At 40.6% G+C, this 17,234-nt stretch overlaps 1 protein-coding gene across 9 annotated transcripts in view; it reads right to left on the minus strand.

Annotated features, from left to right (window-relative positions):
• Window positions 1–4,796: 4,796 nt before the first annotated feature.
• The window catches only part of LOC580674 (myosin-16), a 71,554-nt gene continuing 59,116 nt past the window's right edge, over window positions 4,797–17,234 (minus strand). For 7 of the 9 annotated variants that reach the window (XM_011684597.2, XM_003727434.3, XM_011684596.2 and 4 more), the window contains 12 exons: window positions 16,858–17,111; window positions 16,443–16,521; window positions 15,828–16,073; window positions 15,293–15,489; window positions 14,863–14,995; window positions 14,413–14,629; window positions 13,789–14,029; window positions 12,944–13,466; window positions 12,392–12,562; window positions 11,801–12,001; window positions 11,280–11,432; window positions 4,797–6,967 (listed from right to left, as the gene is read on the minus strand). In XM_011684597.2, the coding sequence (XP_011682899.1) occupies window positions 6,821–6,967; window positions 11,280–11,432; window positions 11,801–12,001; window positions 12,392–12,562; window positions 12,944–13,466; window positions 13,789–14,029; window positions 14,413–14,629; window positions 14,863–14,995; window positions 15,293–15,489; window positions 15,828–16,073; window positions 16,443–16,521; window positions 16,858–17,111 (2,562 nt within the window). In that variant the 3' untranslated portion in view covers window positions 4,797–6,820. Of the gene's footprint in view, window positions 6,968–8,485; window positions 8,571–9,128; window positions 9,193–11,279; window positions 11,433–11,800; window positions 12,002–12,391; window positions 12,563–12,943; window positions 13,467–13,788; window positions 14,030–14,412; window positions 14,630–14,862; window positions 14,996–15,292; window positions 15,490–15,827; window positions 16,074–16,442; window positions 16,522–16,857; window positions 17,112–17,234 lie in introns of all 9 variants that reach the window. The other 2 variants (XM_780717.5, XM_011684598.2) reach the window with 2 other exon arrangements.

Here is a 17,234-nt window from a genome sequence, read left to right on the forward strand (position 1 = left end):
TTTTGTGTGGAAAAAGACTATTTTGTTAGTCTTTGCATTGAAGACCTGCTGTACCTAGACAGACATCTCTATGACATAGGGTCTACATGTACTTTTTTTTTAAAGGCATGTGAAGAATACTAAATGAAGAACAACTCATTATTTGGGAAAGAGGTACGGTACACATGGCATATTCAACATTATATAAGGTGATCTATCAAAGAACAGATATAGTGGTTTTACCGTTTTTACGGCAAGCGAGATCACCAATCAATAGGGGGCTGCATGGCCCGGGGGTCAATGTGGTTCTCTCCGGTACGTATCCAATCATAAATACTCAGCAGTTCTCCACTGTTGTTGTTGTTGTGTTTGTCGTTGTTTTTTTGATGAAACTGGAACAATATTTAGGCTTACAACCCTAGCAGTCAAGTAAAACCATCATCAGACATTAAACTACACATAATCATGTCTGTGATTTAAGACTAATAGTTTATTTTTGGCTGTGATGCCATTGAGCGGAGATCAAGTTTTATGGAAAAAGAAATGAAAAGTATCTCGTAAAGACGTCACATGTCGATCGTAATTTGTATGACTATTTTGTCGAAGCTAAATACTATATGACAGATAAGCTTGACGAATTAAGTATACTTTACATCACTAGAGCACACAAATGCGGTCATCTTTTGTGATAATGAAAGTTGACATTGTTACGAGGCGTTATGAATTTGACAATTCTAAATCGATTTTCAGGGGAGGAATTAGGCCTGTAGAATTTGGTTGGGATCGAAATATCAAGTTATTGGATTAAGAAAAGGGTTTTTGACAGTAGGCTTATCCATTCGGAGAGTCTAGATTCCAGAGAAATGGCATCTCTGACAGTCAGGGGCAGTCGAGGTTTTTTCGGTGGGGACTTGGGGGCTTGGAGGTTCTAGTATTCATTTTCTGCATATGCCTTGTGTTGTTTTTTTTTGGGGGGGGGGGGCGCCGGGGCTCAAGGCCCTCCCCGCCTCTCTCAAACAGTTACTGATCCCTGCAAATTTTCCACAAACTTCAAATCAAAACTTTATGTATATGTAATCTGCATTTATTTAGAAAGAAACAATTTAATATTAATCTGAATGAAAAGGAAAAAAAGGAAAAGAAAATTGTCGACTTCAAATGGGCCAACGTGTCGCGGAATGCACGCATCTCCTACGAAGCCCAATACATCACAAATAATGACAAACTTTGAAATATCCTCTATAGTTAAACTTATTTTTCTTCTTCTTCTTCTTTTTCTTCTTCTTCTACTTCTTCTTCTTCTTCTTCTTCTTCTTCTTCTTCTTCTTCTTCTTCCTAATCTTCAAAGGGCTATCCAGCCTATCACGAAAGAGATATGTCTCCCACCCCCTGTTGAGCGATGCCACATAATTTTGTGAGGAGGCGATACGAATATTTGAGTGACTGGTCTATTTTCGTCTTGTCTCTTACAGTGCATGTTGAAAACTAAGGAAAATAAATGGCTTCTCTCATATTTTTTCAGAAGCATGATGACTAGTTTTGACAAATCACCTCTGCCTGCTTTTTTTCCAATGCCCCATTTTGAAAGGGGTGGGTGCTCCGTGCCCCCATAACGCCGCCCCGAACGTTACAACGTTTTCGCTCGCTCTTGGATGTCGATTTATCACGTAATGATATTGCAATTAAAGATTCATTGGCTTAAGGTATTGATTGTATTGATACGGGGATCGGGACGGGGATCCAAGAGGCTGCTCATACTTTATCAAATAAAGAAGGAATTTGGTAGGCCTATCTATTAAATAAAATGACCTTTCAGTTTTAATTGGTGTTTGTTATACTCAACACCAATTTCCTTTTATAAGCGATGTATCGTTTGTGCCGTCCATCATTAAAGACGTTCCCCTTCCACAATGCATCCCCCAAGCAGTAAGCCTAATTTGCACCTATAGTGTTGTAATAAAATACTGATATGACAATATAAATAAATGACTAAATATGTAAATAGCTTTGACTACTGCGTTTCAGCTGTGAATAGCCCAACATTGGTTATGTAAATAGTTGAACACAATAGTTATCACGTTGTACAAAGAACAAAGTTCAACCATATCGGGAATTATACATAGACATGGTGCAAGTGATGGGCCAGATTCTGGACTATCATTATCGTCGGTCAATGTTCATGTTTGACAAAAACAATTTCGCCACGCATACCTGTAATTTATTGTTGACTCAACAAAATAGAAACTTGTAATAGTTGTTGGACAATTTTATTCGATATTTTCGAATTTACCCTTGATAATATGTAAATTTAAACGGGTGCATGTAGGCCTGTAATCTGACATAAGAGCATCGCTAAAAATGGTTCTGTCATCTAAAACATTCCAATTTTTGTTCCTTCCCTCACCCCCCCCCCCCTCCCTCCCTCTTTCCTCCCCCCCCCCCCCCCCCTCTCTCTCTCTCTCTCTCTCTCTCTCTCTCTCTCTACCATCTATATCTCCTCCTCTCTCTTTCCCCTTCTCTCTCACATTTCGCCTTCTACGGCTCCGTCTCTCCCTCTCCCTTGATCTTCCTCTCATCCCTTCTCTCTCTCTCTCTCTCTCTCTCTCTCCCTCTCTCCCTTTCTCCACCATCCCTCCTTTTCACTCTCCCCCTTTCCTCGGTCCCTCCCTCCAGGGGCAGATCTAGGGGGTTCGGCGGTTTAACCCCCCCCCCCCCCCCCCTCCTTGGGCGGCCAAGTGAAGAAAAAAAGGGGAAAGAGAGAAAAGGAAGGGGAAAAAGAAGAAGAAAACAGTAAAACCGTAAAACGGCGCGATTTTTGGAAAATCCTGAATCCGCCACTGGGTCAAACCCCTTCCTTGGCAAAAAGCTAGATCCGCCCCTGCCCTCTCCTCTCTCTCTCTCACTCACACACTCTTTCTCTCACCCTGCACTCGACCTCACCCATTTGCCTTGTCTGATCTGTACAACTAACATCTCCCTCTATTGACAAGTCCAGAAAACATGTTGAAAAATATAACTCCGTTTGTGTTCCAGTTTTTCACTGGATAGTCATCATTGCCCCATCAGCAGGCGCGTACACAGGGGGGGGGGGGGGGGTAAACCCCCTCCCCTTTGGGTTTTTATGTGTGTAAACCCCCCCCCCCCCCACCACCACCCCGCTAAAACACCCCCCTTTGGATTTTTTTTTTTTTTTTTTTTAATTATTAAAAATAAAAATAAAATTCCAATGGATGACCTTAAAAGGTGACCTTACCCCCCTCCCCTCCCCAACGGAGCCAAACGTCAAATTGTCAAATTCAAATTATCAAATTCGAGATAAAAAAGAAAAGAAAAAGTGTCCTCTTACCCCCCTCCCCCCCCCCCCCCCCCCCCCCCCCCCCGCTTATTCAGCGGCTGGCTGAGTCGTTGCGAAATTTTCGGCCCGATTTATAAATGTTAAACCCCCCCCCTTGAAAAAATTCTGCGTACGCGCCTGCCCATCAATATATTTATAGCTCGAATTGGGAAGCCAAATAGTTTATTGCCGTTACTGCAAAGTGTATAACCCGATCGTCATTTTGATATCCCACAGCTCAGCAACTATTACAGGGATAAAAATAATTTTAGCTCAAAAGATATGGGTTTGATCCCCATTGGAAATCTTCTACATGCGCTATCTGATATTTTACCTTTCCAAAGAAGTTAGCCCGTAAAAGTATTTATAATTCTGTGAAGGTGTGACATTTGTAAGGGTGTGTAATTCTTTATTTAATTCCTTGTATCATTCTTCACAAGCAAAACTTATTGTAGAAGTACAGGTAACTTTAACAAAGTACATGTACACTGTTAACCTCGTACCTGTTTATTGGTATGGCTAAAGGGTGGAATTGTGGCACCATGTTGTTTAAGATCCACTCGAACACCACTGATTCTATTCCATGGATAACACTTCTAATATTATTCATGTATCTATCTTTTCCTTATTCCTTCAATCAGTTAATATTTTTGCCCTTCCCTATTGCTCTCTCTCTCTCTCTCTCTCTAACTCACCCTCTCTCTCTCTTCCTCTATGTCGTTCTTTCTCCTCTCTCTTTCTCTCTCGCTCTCTCTCACTCTCTGTCTCTCTCTCTCTCACTCTCTCTCTCTCTCTCTCTCTCTCTCTCTCTCTCTCTTTGTCTTTCTCTCTCATTTTCTCAGAACTCATGTATTTGTAATCCTCTATAGGGTAGTTGCTTTTCCAGACTTATGTTCCCCTACGACTCTTACTTTACTCCCCAGTCTTGCAATGCCTCATTCTCAGTAACCGACCTATACAAATCTATCAATCAGTCATTCATTCGTTCAAATCAATATTGATCATCGAGCAAACAATCAACCAACCGACCAACCAAAAAGTCAATCAACCAATCAATCGATCAGTCAATCAATCAATCAATCATTCATTCATTCAATCAATCAATCAGCCAAACAACCAACCACCGACAAGCGAACAAACACACTTTCGACCAACCATTAATTTCATCCATTCCTCTCTAAGTAAAACAACCTACCAATCCTGGAACAATAAAGAAGTCATCTAACATTCCTGCCATCAACCAACTTATCAATCAAACATTCAACTCCACTCCATTCAACAAGGTTGTCGTCTGGTTTGTGCTACATTCGGTATGATATTTCACCGAGAGCTTTCGCCCAACGTCATCACCATAACATATCAATTACTACACACTTCAGTTCCACCAGAAGCACTCATCGCCACCCAGTGCACTATCAAAATCTATATACCTTAGCATATCTATAAAGAGGCATAATTCAAACGGCACATAGACCCTGTTCGATTCAGTACCAACTCAAAACATATTTATTTTTGTATTCGCTGTTGACAATGAAAGCATGAGTTTACAAAAGAGGAGAAAATTAAGAGTTAAGATGAGGCTTCGTTTTACTTCAAGAAGTCATCACAAAAATTAACGGTTTCATGTCGTTCCACTAATAGTTCTTTTTGACGCATGTGTGGTAGAACAAAGTATTTTTCCTCATATAAGGTTTTTTTTTCTCTGGCACACATCGGCACCTACATTAGTGCATGATTAAAGCCCATGCTGCACACAATACTACCTAGATATGAGGAGGTTATATATATACACACACGGGTGGCTATCTTTAGCAGTAGCTCAATCGTGTTTTCCGCCATTTTTGGAAATTTTGTTAGGAAAGAAAATGATAAGACATGAGCTCTAAAGATAGAGGGGCGTCTAAAATAATTTTGTGAGGGGACTAAAATAGACATTGAGGGAACAATACGTTGACGATATGGAAAGGGAGAACAAAATTTGCTGCTAAAGACTATAAGAGAGTAAATAGGTAAGGAAATGACTATACTAGAAGGAAATTAGTATTGGTGCGCTATGCATGGCGCTCATTTCATGATCTCAAGATGCATTCAGAATCAGAGGATCGTGCCATTCGAATCATGCCAGTGATCAGACAGAAAAAACATGATCTTTAAAAACGTCTCTTTCACTGAGTATGTATGGTTTTAATGAATGCCTGCTTTCTTTTCTCTTTTCCTTCACGTTTCATTGATGGTTTGATAGTTATCAACACTGTTATTAACACGATAGAATAGTAAAAAATATATCATTTTCGGTTTCCATTTCATCAAGGTTTAGATACTTGAGCTTGACATGGGGAAATTATAGTATCGTCCGTGTTGATCCACTATTAAATCACAGCTGATTAGAAATTACTTGCTTGCTTCATTCAGCATGACTGTGTGTATGGCTTCTCTTCATACCTTATATGAATGACATGATGAATAATTCATGAGACAAGTCATATGCATTGCATATCAGTATGTGTCGATTCCTCGACGCTGATTGGTCTGCACGTTATAATGACTTGGCTTTGAGTGCAGCCAGTCTTTATATCTGGAAGGCTCCGACCTGACATCAGCCTATCAGAGGCAGAACTGGGCACCATGCATTGTCCCCATCACACCAATAAGAAGCGCTTTCCTCCTGCACGTGACATTTACAAACGACTTTTCCTTCTTGGCGAAGTAGTTGTGAAAATAAAGTGTGAAATAAAAAAAATGAATGCATCACTCGCACACGTTAGGAAAAATACAGGTTCAGTCCACACATTCTCATTTCATTATTTTGCAATATTTTTCTCATTGTTCAAATCAAATACGAGATTTATTATCACTCAATCTTAAATTTTATTTATAGCAATCCTTCCGGACTATCAGTAGCGAATCTAAGTTCATTAATAAAACTACATAGTTCTCATAATCATGATAATATACTTCAGTGTAAACTATAAATATGATGAAATAAATTAAACTTTCTCTAATGCACATGTTACGGGAACGCCAGGCTCCGTCGCCTCCAATTATTCTAGCTTTCAATAATTTATCAAAGTGCACAACAAAAAAAGGATTCCTCCTCGAAAATATAAATACACATATATTTCTACAAATTAAATAGATTTGATGACAAGACGCAAATGAATCGAATGCTCCTGTGTCTATAAGTATCTAAAAACGATGATGAAGTTACACAACTCAAGCTCCATATCATTGGAGTACGGAGAGCAAGCTAAAAGCAAGCACATTTCTCCAAAATAGTTTATTCATTCACAAACAAATGAATCAACAGTCTTTTCCATGATGAACAGAACATAACCATGCATGTCTATTATGATTCACAAGCCTCAGTGAGAGAATCACAATTTTTTTCAAAACCACATATAAGTTATAAAAAAAATCCCTTCCACCTTGCAAAGAAAAAAAAAAGACTGAATACACAACGCGAAAAATAGATGAAGAAGTTTCTGTTGCTTAGTTACGATGAATGTGTTACTCTTTCTTGGCTTGGTGGTTGATTTCATGATTCGAGTCCCCTCTTAGAGATGGGGTGGAGACGTCCCCCCTTGCGGAAAATGCACTAAGTACTGAGCTACTCCTAGAGACGCGCCGAAAAGAACTGTACGGACTGTAGCCACCCTATGACGTCATCGATGAGGAGAGAGGGAAAAAACAAAAAAACAAATTAGTTCATGCTGAGTATTAAATTCACACAAAGGTTCTGAAACGCAGATACACTCTAAACTACTATAAGCAAACGTCATGCGTTTTTAGGGTTTCAAAATATGTCAATTTCCATCAAGAAAGTTCCGTCTTAAGTTGACAATTAGTTTTGCTGTATTTCAGGAACTAGGTTTTATTTTCCCAAATTCATGCATGAAAAGATTGTAAATTTATTAACCGAGTATTAAGTTACGGAGAAAGCATATTTATAGAACGTTGCAGAGAATCTCCATTAAACAAAAAAACTCTTAAAGAATGAACTTGAGAAACTTTAAAATCTGATCATGCAAAAATGCACCAATGCAGCTACAAAGTTCTACTCATCAGACTAGTAAAACAATTTTAAAAATTGGACTAATCATGGGACATTATGCTTTCTTCAAAGGTTCGAAAAGTGGTTTACGTCAAATGTAAAACATGCTAAAATCCTAACTTACTACGAGAAAACAAAATTCATGAACACGTCATACTGTTAGACCTATCCTTGTCCGAGCTCGATTCCCCTTTTGACGATGATTATATTCATTATCTTTAAACAATAACAAATCAAACACATACTCATTCTGATGAAATGATGGAAAGATAGGATGTATATGATGATCATAAACATTAGTTAACCATGGTCCCACCTTCTTTCTCATTTCTTCAAGAGTGAATAAAAATGTTCGCTGACAGGCACTAACATTTCAAAACTATAAACTAGTGAATTTCTGTGTGTACCTTACGCTTTTTACATAAATACAGCCATGTGGATAAATATTGGATATGCATAGATTCAACTGACTACGATATAATATTGTTAAATGTAGTAATGGTGTGCAGTTCACATGTTAAAACTATTATTGCTTCTGCAGTGCTGAAAAAGTTGTGCTTTAAATAGAATAATTGCTTTCTAGTTCCTAAAGAATACCAATACAGAGTTATTGCTTTCTAGTTGTCAGTATTATCTATCGTTCATATTATTAGTGAAAGATATATAGAGGAATACAGAAAAGTAGGAGAATTTTCCCAGATAAAAACCCGTTTCCAACCAGTTAAGAAAGCTCTTCTATCTGCGCGCCCTGAAAATCCTACATCCTAAACCATCATGTCCCGCCCGAAAGAGACGTGACCAAGCACGGCGCCACGGAGACGTAGCTCGCAAAACCCTGCTACTGCACGTGACCTAGCCCCTCATTTAAATACCAGTGACGTCCTCTAAAATGAATCATTCTCGTCTTTTATGAATCCACAATCATATTTCATATGTAGAATTTTTACGTTTCCTTGTTTAATGATTTTGGAGAGAAATCGATCATTGGAATTCATTAAGGGAGCGTGTTCCACTATGCGCACGTCACGTGGTATCACAACGAGGCGCCATTTGTGACGTGTCTGTGAATAAGAGGGTTTTGCGAGCACACGCATCACGTATAAACGGGCCACTCTCCCTACCATTGAAGATCTAAGATGCGGAGTAAGATGATGATCCAGCCATTTGTGAGCTCCTCGCTGAGCTACGAATGCTCTTAGAACCCGACTGGAGTGGCAGATGATGGTATGGTGGATGATCATCGATCAGTTTGGTTTGTGATTTGAAAAGTTGGAGGTTTTTCGAATCAAATTCGCAAACATGCACAGGTGTTGAAGAGATGAGAAGCATAAATGCATACAAATGGTAGAGGTGTTGTCAGAATTGGTGTGCGGGTGATTGGTATATGAAAAGGAACGAGAAGAGAGAGAAAAGGTACACATGTCAAAAACGTAGCTAGAGATGATGCAACAAGGGCCTCCACTAGATCTCTGTGCTCACCCCGATGACTTCTGCATATCTCTGATAAGGCAACTCAGCTTGTGTGCTTTTAAAGAAATGAAATCCTTTCTGATCACATTTTTAGAAAATCAGCGAAAATTATTGGTATGATAATCTGGAGTGCCTGTACTCGCTAGAGTTTCTATTGGCATCTCCAGTAGACCATCAAATTTTTCAGATATTCTTTAGGTGGCGCGAAAATCAGAGATATGCAGACGAACTTCGACCCGGTCTGCCAAGCAGTGGGTCAGGTGATGATGATCACGTGATGCATCCCATGTTTACCATGTGGAACCTAGAGTTGGGCTACAACGGTAGGCTTCTATTGCTTTGAGAACTTTGATGATTTCTGTGTGGGAGAGAAACATGAACATGTGCCAGAGTTAGAGGCTTAAGCGATAGAGAGAAACCAACAACCAGTGAAAAGATCTATATTGAACTAGGCACCTTGACGTCACAAAGAAATGATTAAGCAACTTGTAGTGTTAGATATAAGTGGGCAGAGAAAATGACAATAAAAGCGAGAGTATAGTTAATAGGGTATATAGTGAACTCAACATATAAGTAGTGAAATCATAAATATCGTGAGATAATTGTGACTGAAGGCGTATACTGGGTGAGGTTTAATATAACATTAATTATAGTGAAGTACTAAAGGGTCAGAGTGATGTGTTTTACGCACTGAAGCCAAAACTGGATATTCATTAAATGCGAATTAAAACGATGTTCGAGTGAAGAATCAGAATTCATCTAATCATCGTGGCCATTTAATGCTTTTGAAAGCTGCTGTGAATCTCGATATATTATAAAAAAAGTAGGTCTGATCCTGGTTCACAAAACTTATCATCAATAACAACTGTCATATTCCAATAACAAAATTTGCTCATGTAATGATGTTAGTAGGTTATAACAGTTACTGTAACTTGTTATTGATAACAGGTTGTATGAAACGGAGCCCAAATGTGAATTAGCTCGTGAAGCGCTAACTTGGTCATCTTCAAAGTGCGTATTAAAATCAACGAGCTGCCCAATTGTGGGCAGCAGTCAAACCTGGAATGAAACGAAATGGTGGTAAAATGGGACGAATTCAAGATGGGAAGGTCGAACCCAGCTGCAGGCGATACGGCTAGGGGATGGATGGAGAGAGATTATATAGTGGATATGATATTTCACTGATATGTTATATACTTACATAATATCAGTCTAGTACACGGGAACGGCAAGAAAATCACACTACATGAAAACACTTGAAACCCTATTTATAACTAATTGAGGTGTGGAAAAGGACTAATTGATTTTAAGTCAATGAAAAAAAATTTGTGTCAGATTATATCACCAAACCTCAAGATAACGTTGGTTATTTCTCAAAAGCAATTAAAGACAAAGATAAGCTGACTGCAAAATAGATATCGACAGAAATGTTAATGTTAATGGGGATTTTTGAAAATGAATTTGAAGAACAGAATCCCAATCAATTAGACGGGTTCAAAACTATATTGTTGTTGCCTTTGAGTTATTGATGTTTTAATTCACGCTATTTACTGCAAGAGCATGTAATTTCCCAAAGAAATTTGAATAATATCCACATCGTTATTAAATAACAATTAGATACAATAGTAGGGGGATATAGTAGAATAAAAATGAATGTGTTTATGGATTAGAAAAATAAAACAAAAAGTAAATTTTCTTCTAATTGGGGGGAGATTAAGGGGCAGATAATAATGATGGATAGAAACATATGAAAGAGATGATGAAAGATGAAATGAGGTGAAATATATCGGCAATTACGCACTTCTTGTTTGCAGTTGCTTTGGCAGGCTTCTATAAAATTGACCTAGACGAATCATGAGCAACAAATTTCCGGAAGTAATGCATAGAGATAGGGGTCTAATTTTCCGCTACAAAGTGGGTTATTTTTCCCTGGATTAGGATAGTTATGACCACGAACAAAGGGAATTTTTGTTGGTTTGCAAAACAAACAGCAACCAAAAAATAATAGGAAAGACAAAATCGGTCATAAGGCAAAGCCGGTTTAAGGGCATCCCCGAGACCCCAATTATTTTAGTGAAAGGTTTAAAGTTGGCGGTTTAATGGTTCTCTGTTGGATATTTTGGAAGGAGAAGGGGTGATGATGGGTAAAGAGAAGGGGATGCTCTTGACCCTTCATTGCCATTTGACTCTTTCAAAGAAACAAGAAGTGCACTCGTCCTCGCCTGCATTGTGGCTGGCGGCTCAGAGGTCTATCCACTAGGTTTAAGCCCAAGCAACGTCATTCAACGAGAAATGCGCAAGTACCGTGATAAAATGGCTGGATATGTTGGTGTGTTAATGGGAGTACGTCGGGGCCGATAGAGAAAACTCTTCAGCATCGCTATCAGAGTCAGCATTGCGGCCCAGAAACTCATCCAAATCTGAAAAATCTGAATCAAGCAGTACCGAGGAAACGCGGGTCGATGTGGTGACTTGGCTGCGTTGCTTGGCTCGGTACTTGTTGACCTGTGTCTCTGCAAGCTCTACACGCTCCTCGTAGTCTTCCAAGTCGCGCTGTGCGTTGCGGTACTTGGCCAGGTTCTGGTTTACGTTCTCCTCCTGTAGGGTGGAGACAAAAAGAAAGGAATAGGTTTGTAAGCAAAGTGATATCGCTTGGATTTGAGACATTAAACCTTTGTGAGGTATCTGTATAAACTGTTTTGTGACATCAAATAAAAAAAACTGTTTGCATGATTTTATAGGGCAGTATACCCTTAACGACTGAACATTAATACAGGTCAGTTTTCTAAGCCTATTTGGGAGTTAAAGGCATCCAATACAAAATATTGTAGTTGAACACCTACAAATTATCCAATGGCAATAGATAATCTTTACAATTTGTGCCGTTGCTGATGAATGACATTTTTTCAATCAAACACTGCACATAAAATAGTTTGAAGGTGTTAATAAGATGTGGAATGACTTACAGACTCCTCTAGTTGCCTCTTGAGTGTCTTGCATTTGATGGTGAGTTTGTCGCATGATTCCTGGATGCGTTCTGTGATTTTGCGGTCCTCCTCGGACTGGAAGATGATTTCCTTGACGCGACGTTCCTGGCGACGGACGGCCTTCTCGGCGTCGGAGCGGCGGCGTGCCTCCATTTCCAATTCTCCCTCGAGGTCACGAAGCTGCAAGAATAAAAAAGGGGATATTTTCATGTTACAGTTCAACCCGATGGTCATCAGTACAGATGCCGTTATTGTGGTTTAGGTACTGTCAAAGATTTGCATTTGTTCGAACCAATATCTCCAATTCTCCGTACTTCGTTCCAAATAAATATGCTTTCCTTTTGAGATTTTTTAATTCTGTTTTGAATTAAGGTCGCCACGATAACCACCAGAGAAAATCAGCCTCTTTACAAGAATGTATTCCAATATAAAACTGTCCTTTAGGGAGCAGAACTGATAAAATATTGGTTATTTGAACGTATTTAACATCCATGATCGTTTTAACACTATCCCTGCGATGTGGAACAGAGGAGCAGACCGAAGAGGTCTAAAAAAAAAAAGGCTACTCACCCTGGCCTCGAGCTTCTCAATGGTGCGCCTTCCTCCCTTGAGTGCAGCAGCCTCAGCCTCATCGAGACGGACCTGCATGTCCTTGATCTGTACTTCCAGAGACTTGCGGAACTTCTCGATCTGGACGGAGTGCTCTTGCTCGGTGCGGAGCTCATCAGCAAGACGGGTGGCCTAGGGTGGTGGAAGAGAAGAGACGGGTTTTGTTTTTGATGAATGAAATGAGCTGATTTGACGCAACATTGGTTTCTACAACGCTAAACTTTGATATGAGCTGGCTCATTGTGATCTCTTTTGGAAAAAATGATCTGAGATTTCATGTTACTGGACACTAAAGCCTCGAAAAGGAAAGTGACGATGATGTCATTAAATGTGAGCTGATTACCCTACTGAAAGGAATATTTATTTAAAGGAAGCGCCATGAGCCAGCAAATACGGATACAAGCGTTATCAAAGAAGGCATCGTTATCATAATCATCATGTAGAATGGCACAATGGAAAATATTATCGAAATATTATTGATTTAAATGAAACAGGAATAAAATGATGGCTCACATCAGCAATGGCCTTCTTGGCGTTGTCGTCGTTGTTGCGTGCTTCGTTGATGGCGTCTTCAAGCTCGGCAGTGAGGGTCTGGAGCTCGGCCTCAGCCTTGCGGCGTTGGTTGCTCAGGACGTGGTTCTGTGCAGATACTTCGGCCAGACGGTCATTGGCATCCTGGAGGTCTCCCTCTGCCAGTTTGCGAAGGCGCTCTGTTGTCTCGAGGGCGGAGCGGACCTCCTCGAGTTCCTGGATGAGCATCATGCTGCGGCGCTCGGTGATCTGGAGCTGGTCGCGCATGTCCTCGCGGGCACGGGTCTCTTCGTCAACGGTGGCTTGGAGTTCCTTAACCTGCATCTGGAGCTTCTTGATGGTCTTGATGGCTTCGGCGCTGTTCCTGTTGGCATGGTCGAGCTGGATTTCCAAGTCGTTGACCTCGCCCTCGAGCTTCTTCTTTAGCCTCTGGGCATCGCTCTTGGCCTTAAGCTCAGCCTCAAGGCTAGCCTGCATGGATTCCATTGAGCGTTCGTGGTTCTTGCTGTAAGGCAGATAAATAAGATGAGCGTAAACATCAGATAGAAATGACATCAAACTTGTGATGTTAAATATCAGAATACCAAAACACTGATACAATCGGGCATGTTAGGTCCAACGAGATTAAGTATAGGTTGAATTGCCGTATATCAATAATTTCTTTTAAAACCAATTGAAAACCCATCTCAGAATTCGGCATCAATATAAAATCCCAAAGGATATATTTTTCCCATTTCTTCAATTTCTTTCAATTTCTTGTGTGGATGATGCAACACGAATGATTGGTGACCTCTTTTATGGCCAGCAAGAATTGTCAGGAATCTTACCGGGTGATCTCGAATTCCTCATCCTTCTCAATGATGCGACGATCGCACTCCTGCTTGACCTGTGTGATCTCAAGCTGAGCACGGATGACCTTGGCTTCCTCGGCTTCGAGGTGGGCTTCGGCCTCCTCCAATGCGACGCGGAGCTCATCCTTTTCGAGTTCGAGACGCTTGACGAGTTTCTGGAGCTCGTGGCAGTTCTTGCCACCCTCTCCGAGCTGGTCGGTAAGGTCCTGGATCTCATCTGAAGAATCGGAAAAGAAAATCAGAACCAACCTTGCACGTTTAAAAGTGATGTTCTACCTATGAGATAAGCTTCGTCAACATCAAGTGAGGGATGATTTAGCAGTTAACAGAGTAATTCCGTGGTTTTGAACCTGAGAACTAATACGATGTTAGAAAACGTCATATATGATTCCATTTGCTTACTGGGAATAAAGTCTAATATCGCTGCCAGTATCACTAACTTCATATTACGGAAACAACACTTGAGTTCAAGGAATGTTTTCAAATCGGAAAACTATTAAAATTGTCACTCGAGGCGAGTGCTGATAAGCAATATAAGCTCCATGTGTTATCTTTGAAGTGTTAGAGATTTAAACATAATTTGAGTGCAACGACACTGACCCTGAAGGGATTTGTTGTCACGGCGGACGTTGACGATGACCTCAAGGCTTTCCTCGTATGAGTTCTTGACCTTGAAGAGCTCGGTGCTGTATGTACGGGCCTCGCGCTGGGACATGTCAAGCTCGACAGCCAGAGACTCGCACTTTTCCTTCCATACGGCAAGGTCCTTGTCGAAGTTGCGCTGCTTCTTCTCGAGTGTGGCGCACAGCTGGTTGGACTGTGTAAGATCAAAGACAAGTGAAAGGTTAGTGACGGCATCGGTATCAACACAAACTTTTTATTTTTACATCTTTAATGATTCAAAGTTCATGTCAGTAAATTTAAAATGATCTTTGGGTGGAATACTGTTCATCTAATTCGGTTCAAATTGTCTGAAGTGCATATAGCCAAATTTAAAGAATGATATCTAAGATTTCGCAGGGGAAAAATAGTTTGAAAATTTAAACTTACCCTCTCAAGGTCTAGCTGAAGGTCTTCGACCTCACCAGTCAAGCGGGCCTTGGTCTTCTCAAGACTGCCGTTCTTGGACAGGGCGGAGGACAGTTCTTCCTCGACCTGTGCAAGACGGATCATCAGTTTCCTCCTGCAGAACAAAAAAAACAACACGATGTATGAGGTTTAAAGAACTTATTATTTAATCATGATATTTAAATCAGAGGTTATACAGCAAGTTATAAAGGTACTGCTTAATCGTTAGTTAATCGTTTCACTCTGTAACTATACCAGGTTTGGAGCCTGGAATAAACGTTTTCTATGTGATAAACTTCCGGCATTTGCCTTGTGTATCCTGTAATTCTTTGAACTAAATCCGCATAACCACTTTCGATTAATGATTCAGGAAATCGAGGGCACACATTAATGTAATGGATTATGATCTTACTTGGCCTCTTCGAGCTCCTCAGCACGCTGGACGGCCTCACCGTCGAATTTGGCGCGCATCTGGTTGAGTTCGCCGTTAACCTTGGTGAGGATGCGCTGGACTTCGGCGCGGGCCTCGGACTCTTCTTCGACCTGGTCACGGAGCTGGTCGTTGTCGGCCTGGAGTTGCCTGAGCTGAGAGGCCAGGGAGTTCTTGGCCTGCAGAAAAGAATGTGACATCAGACAGTTGATAATTACAATTTCTCCTGAGCCATCGGGAAGTTTGTGATTATAAACTTTTTGTATGTCAGTTTTCCGTTTTCCGTTTTTTTTTGGTGTTCCTTTTTGCAGTCTTGATCAATAAGCAAGTTGTTTAATGAATTTCAAGATAAAGGTTAATCGTTTATTCAATCATGTTAATTGCCAAGACCAAAAATTATATTTGTACTATGATTTCTCAAGACGAAGGGAGAAAGCTTTATGCAATCATGCTAATTGCCATGACCAATATATTCTTAGAAGACAATAATTGATCTATGCTCGACTTGGCGTCTTACCCTTGATTCCTCATCGGAGCTCCTCTTGTATTCCTCCATCTGCATGGAGAGGGACATACGGGTCTTGTTGAGCTGAGAAAGCTGGTTCTCGAGGTCCTCAAGCTGGCGGGCCAGGTCGGAGTTCTCGCTTCCCAGGCGTGATTTGGAGTTCTGGAGGTCGTTGATGGCGCGGTCGCGCTCGTTAAGAGCTGCGTTGGCCTCGCTGAGCTGGGACTCGAGCTGGTGGCAGGACTTCTCGGCATTGAGCTGTATAATGGGGTTTTGGAAGGTAAAAGAGGAATGGAAAATTGATTACTCTAAGTTCTCAAAGGCCTCATGTTATTCATATCTATGTGTCTAATTTGTTTTTTCTCCATTTATCCACCTGTATTTTGTTAATCAGTCAAAGCCAAGGTGATGTTTTCAGCTTAATCCTACTTTTAAAATGCTATCTGCAAACAGGATAAGTATTTCATAAATGATTCAGTTACTTAAAACGTTGATGCTTTCTGCAAGAAGGGCTAAACTGTTCTTTTCGTTTATTATTTGTATTAATGTATAGCGTGTATATACATTTCCGGGAATGCAATTTAATTGATGACGTGGGCGAAGGGTTTGATATGATGTTCTGCTCACCTTAGCCTTGGTGATGTAGTCCATGTTGCTGCTGACATCCTCAAGCTCTACCCTCAGCTGTGTGCGTTCCTTCTCCATCCTATGGTTGTTAAAAAAATATGAATGATAGTGAAAATGAATGCATGTAAAAGGATCCATTCTTTAATAGGCAATGGAGTAAACTTAAAGCTAAAAACTGAGTCTTGTTATGTTGTTTGGTTTTGTTTAATTTTGGATATTATTCGCAGCTTAACTGATCTAAATAAATGATTTAACTGACTTAAGTAAAGATTCATTTCGACCGAGTGCCATGGTTAGCCGTTCCTCGTGATATATCAGACATCGTTATCGTATCAGTACCATTATCAACAAAATTATGTTTGTGCACTATATGTTTTGATATTGTGAAGAGGACGATGGAGTGGCCAAAACTCACTTTGATTTGTTGCGGTTGACGCTCTCAAGGTTCTCGGTGAGTTCGGCGACGGAGTCGGTGTGCTTCTTGCGAAGCTGTGAGGCGACGGACTCATGCTGGACGATCTGGTCTTCGATCTCACGCTTGAGTTTTGACAGCTCGGCTTCGCGGCGCTTGTTGACCTCGATCTGAGCGGCGGTGGCACCTCCCTGTTCCTCAAGACGGTCACCAAGGTCCTCGAGCTCGCGAGTCACATCTGCGCGCTGCTTCTCGGCCTAAGGGAGGACAGAACAAAGGTAAATGATTTGCAACAGATCCATACAAAAGCAAGAGAACAAAAACTTGTTCAAGTTTCAGGAAGAGGTTACTTTAACTAAAATGGTTAATCTTTGCTAGAA

The sequence above is a fragment of the Strongylocentrotus purpuratus genome, unplaced genomic scaffold, assembly GCF_000002235.5.
Source record: "Strongylocentrotus purpuratus isolate Spur 01 unplaced genomic scaffold, Spur_5.0 spur5_scaffold_14, whole genome shotgun sequence".
Lineage (NCBI taxonomy): Eukaryota > Metazoa > Echinodermata > Echinoidea > Camarodonta > Strongylocentrotidae > Strongylocentrotus > Strongylocentrotus purpuratus.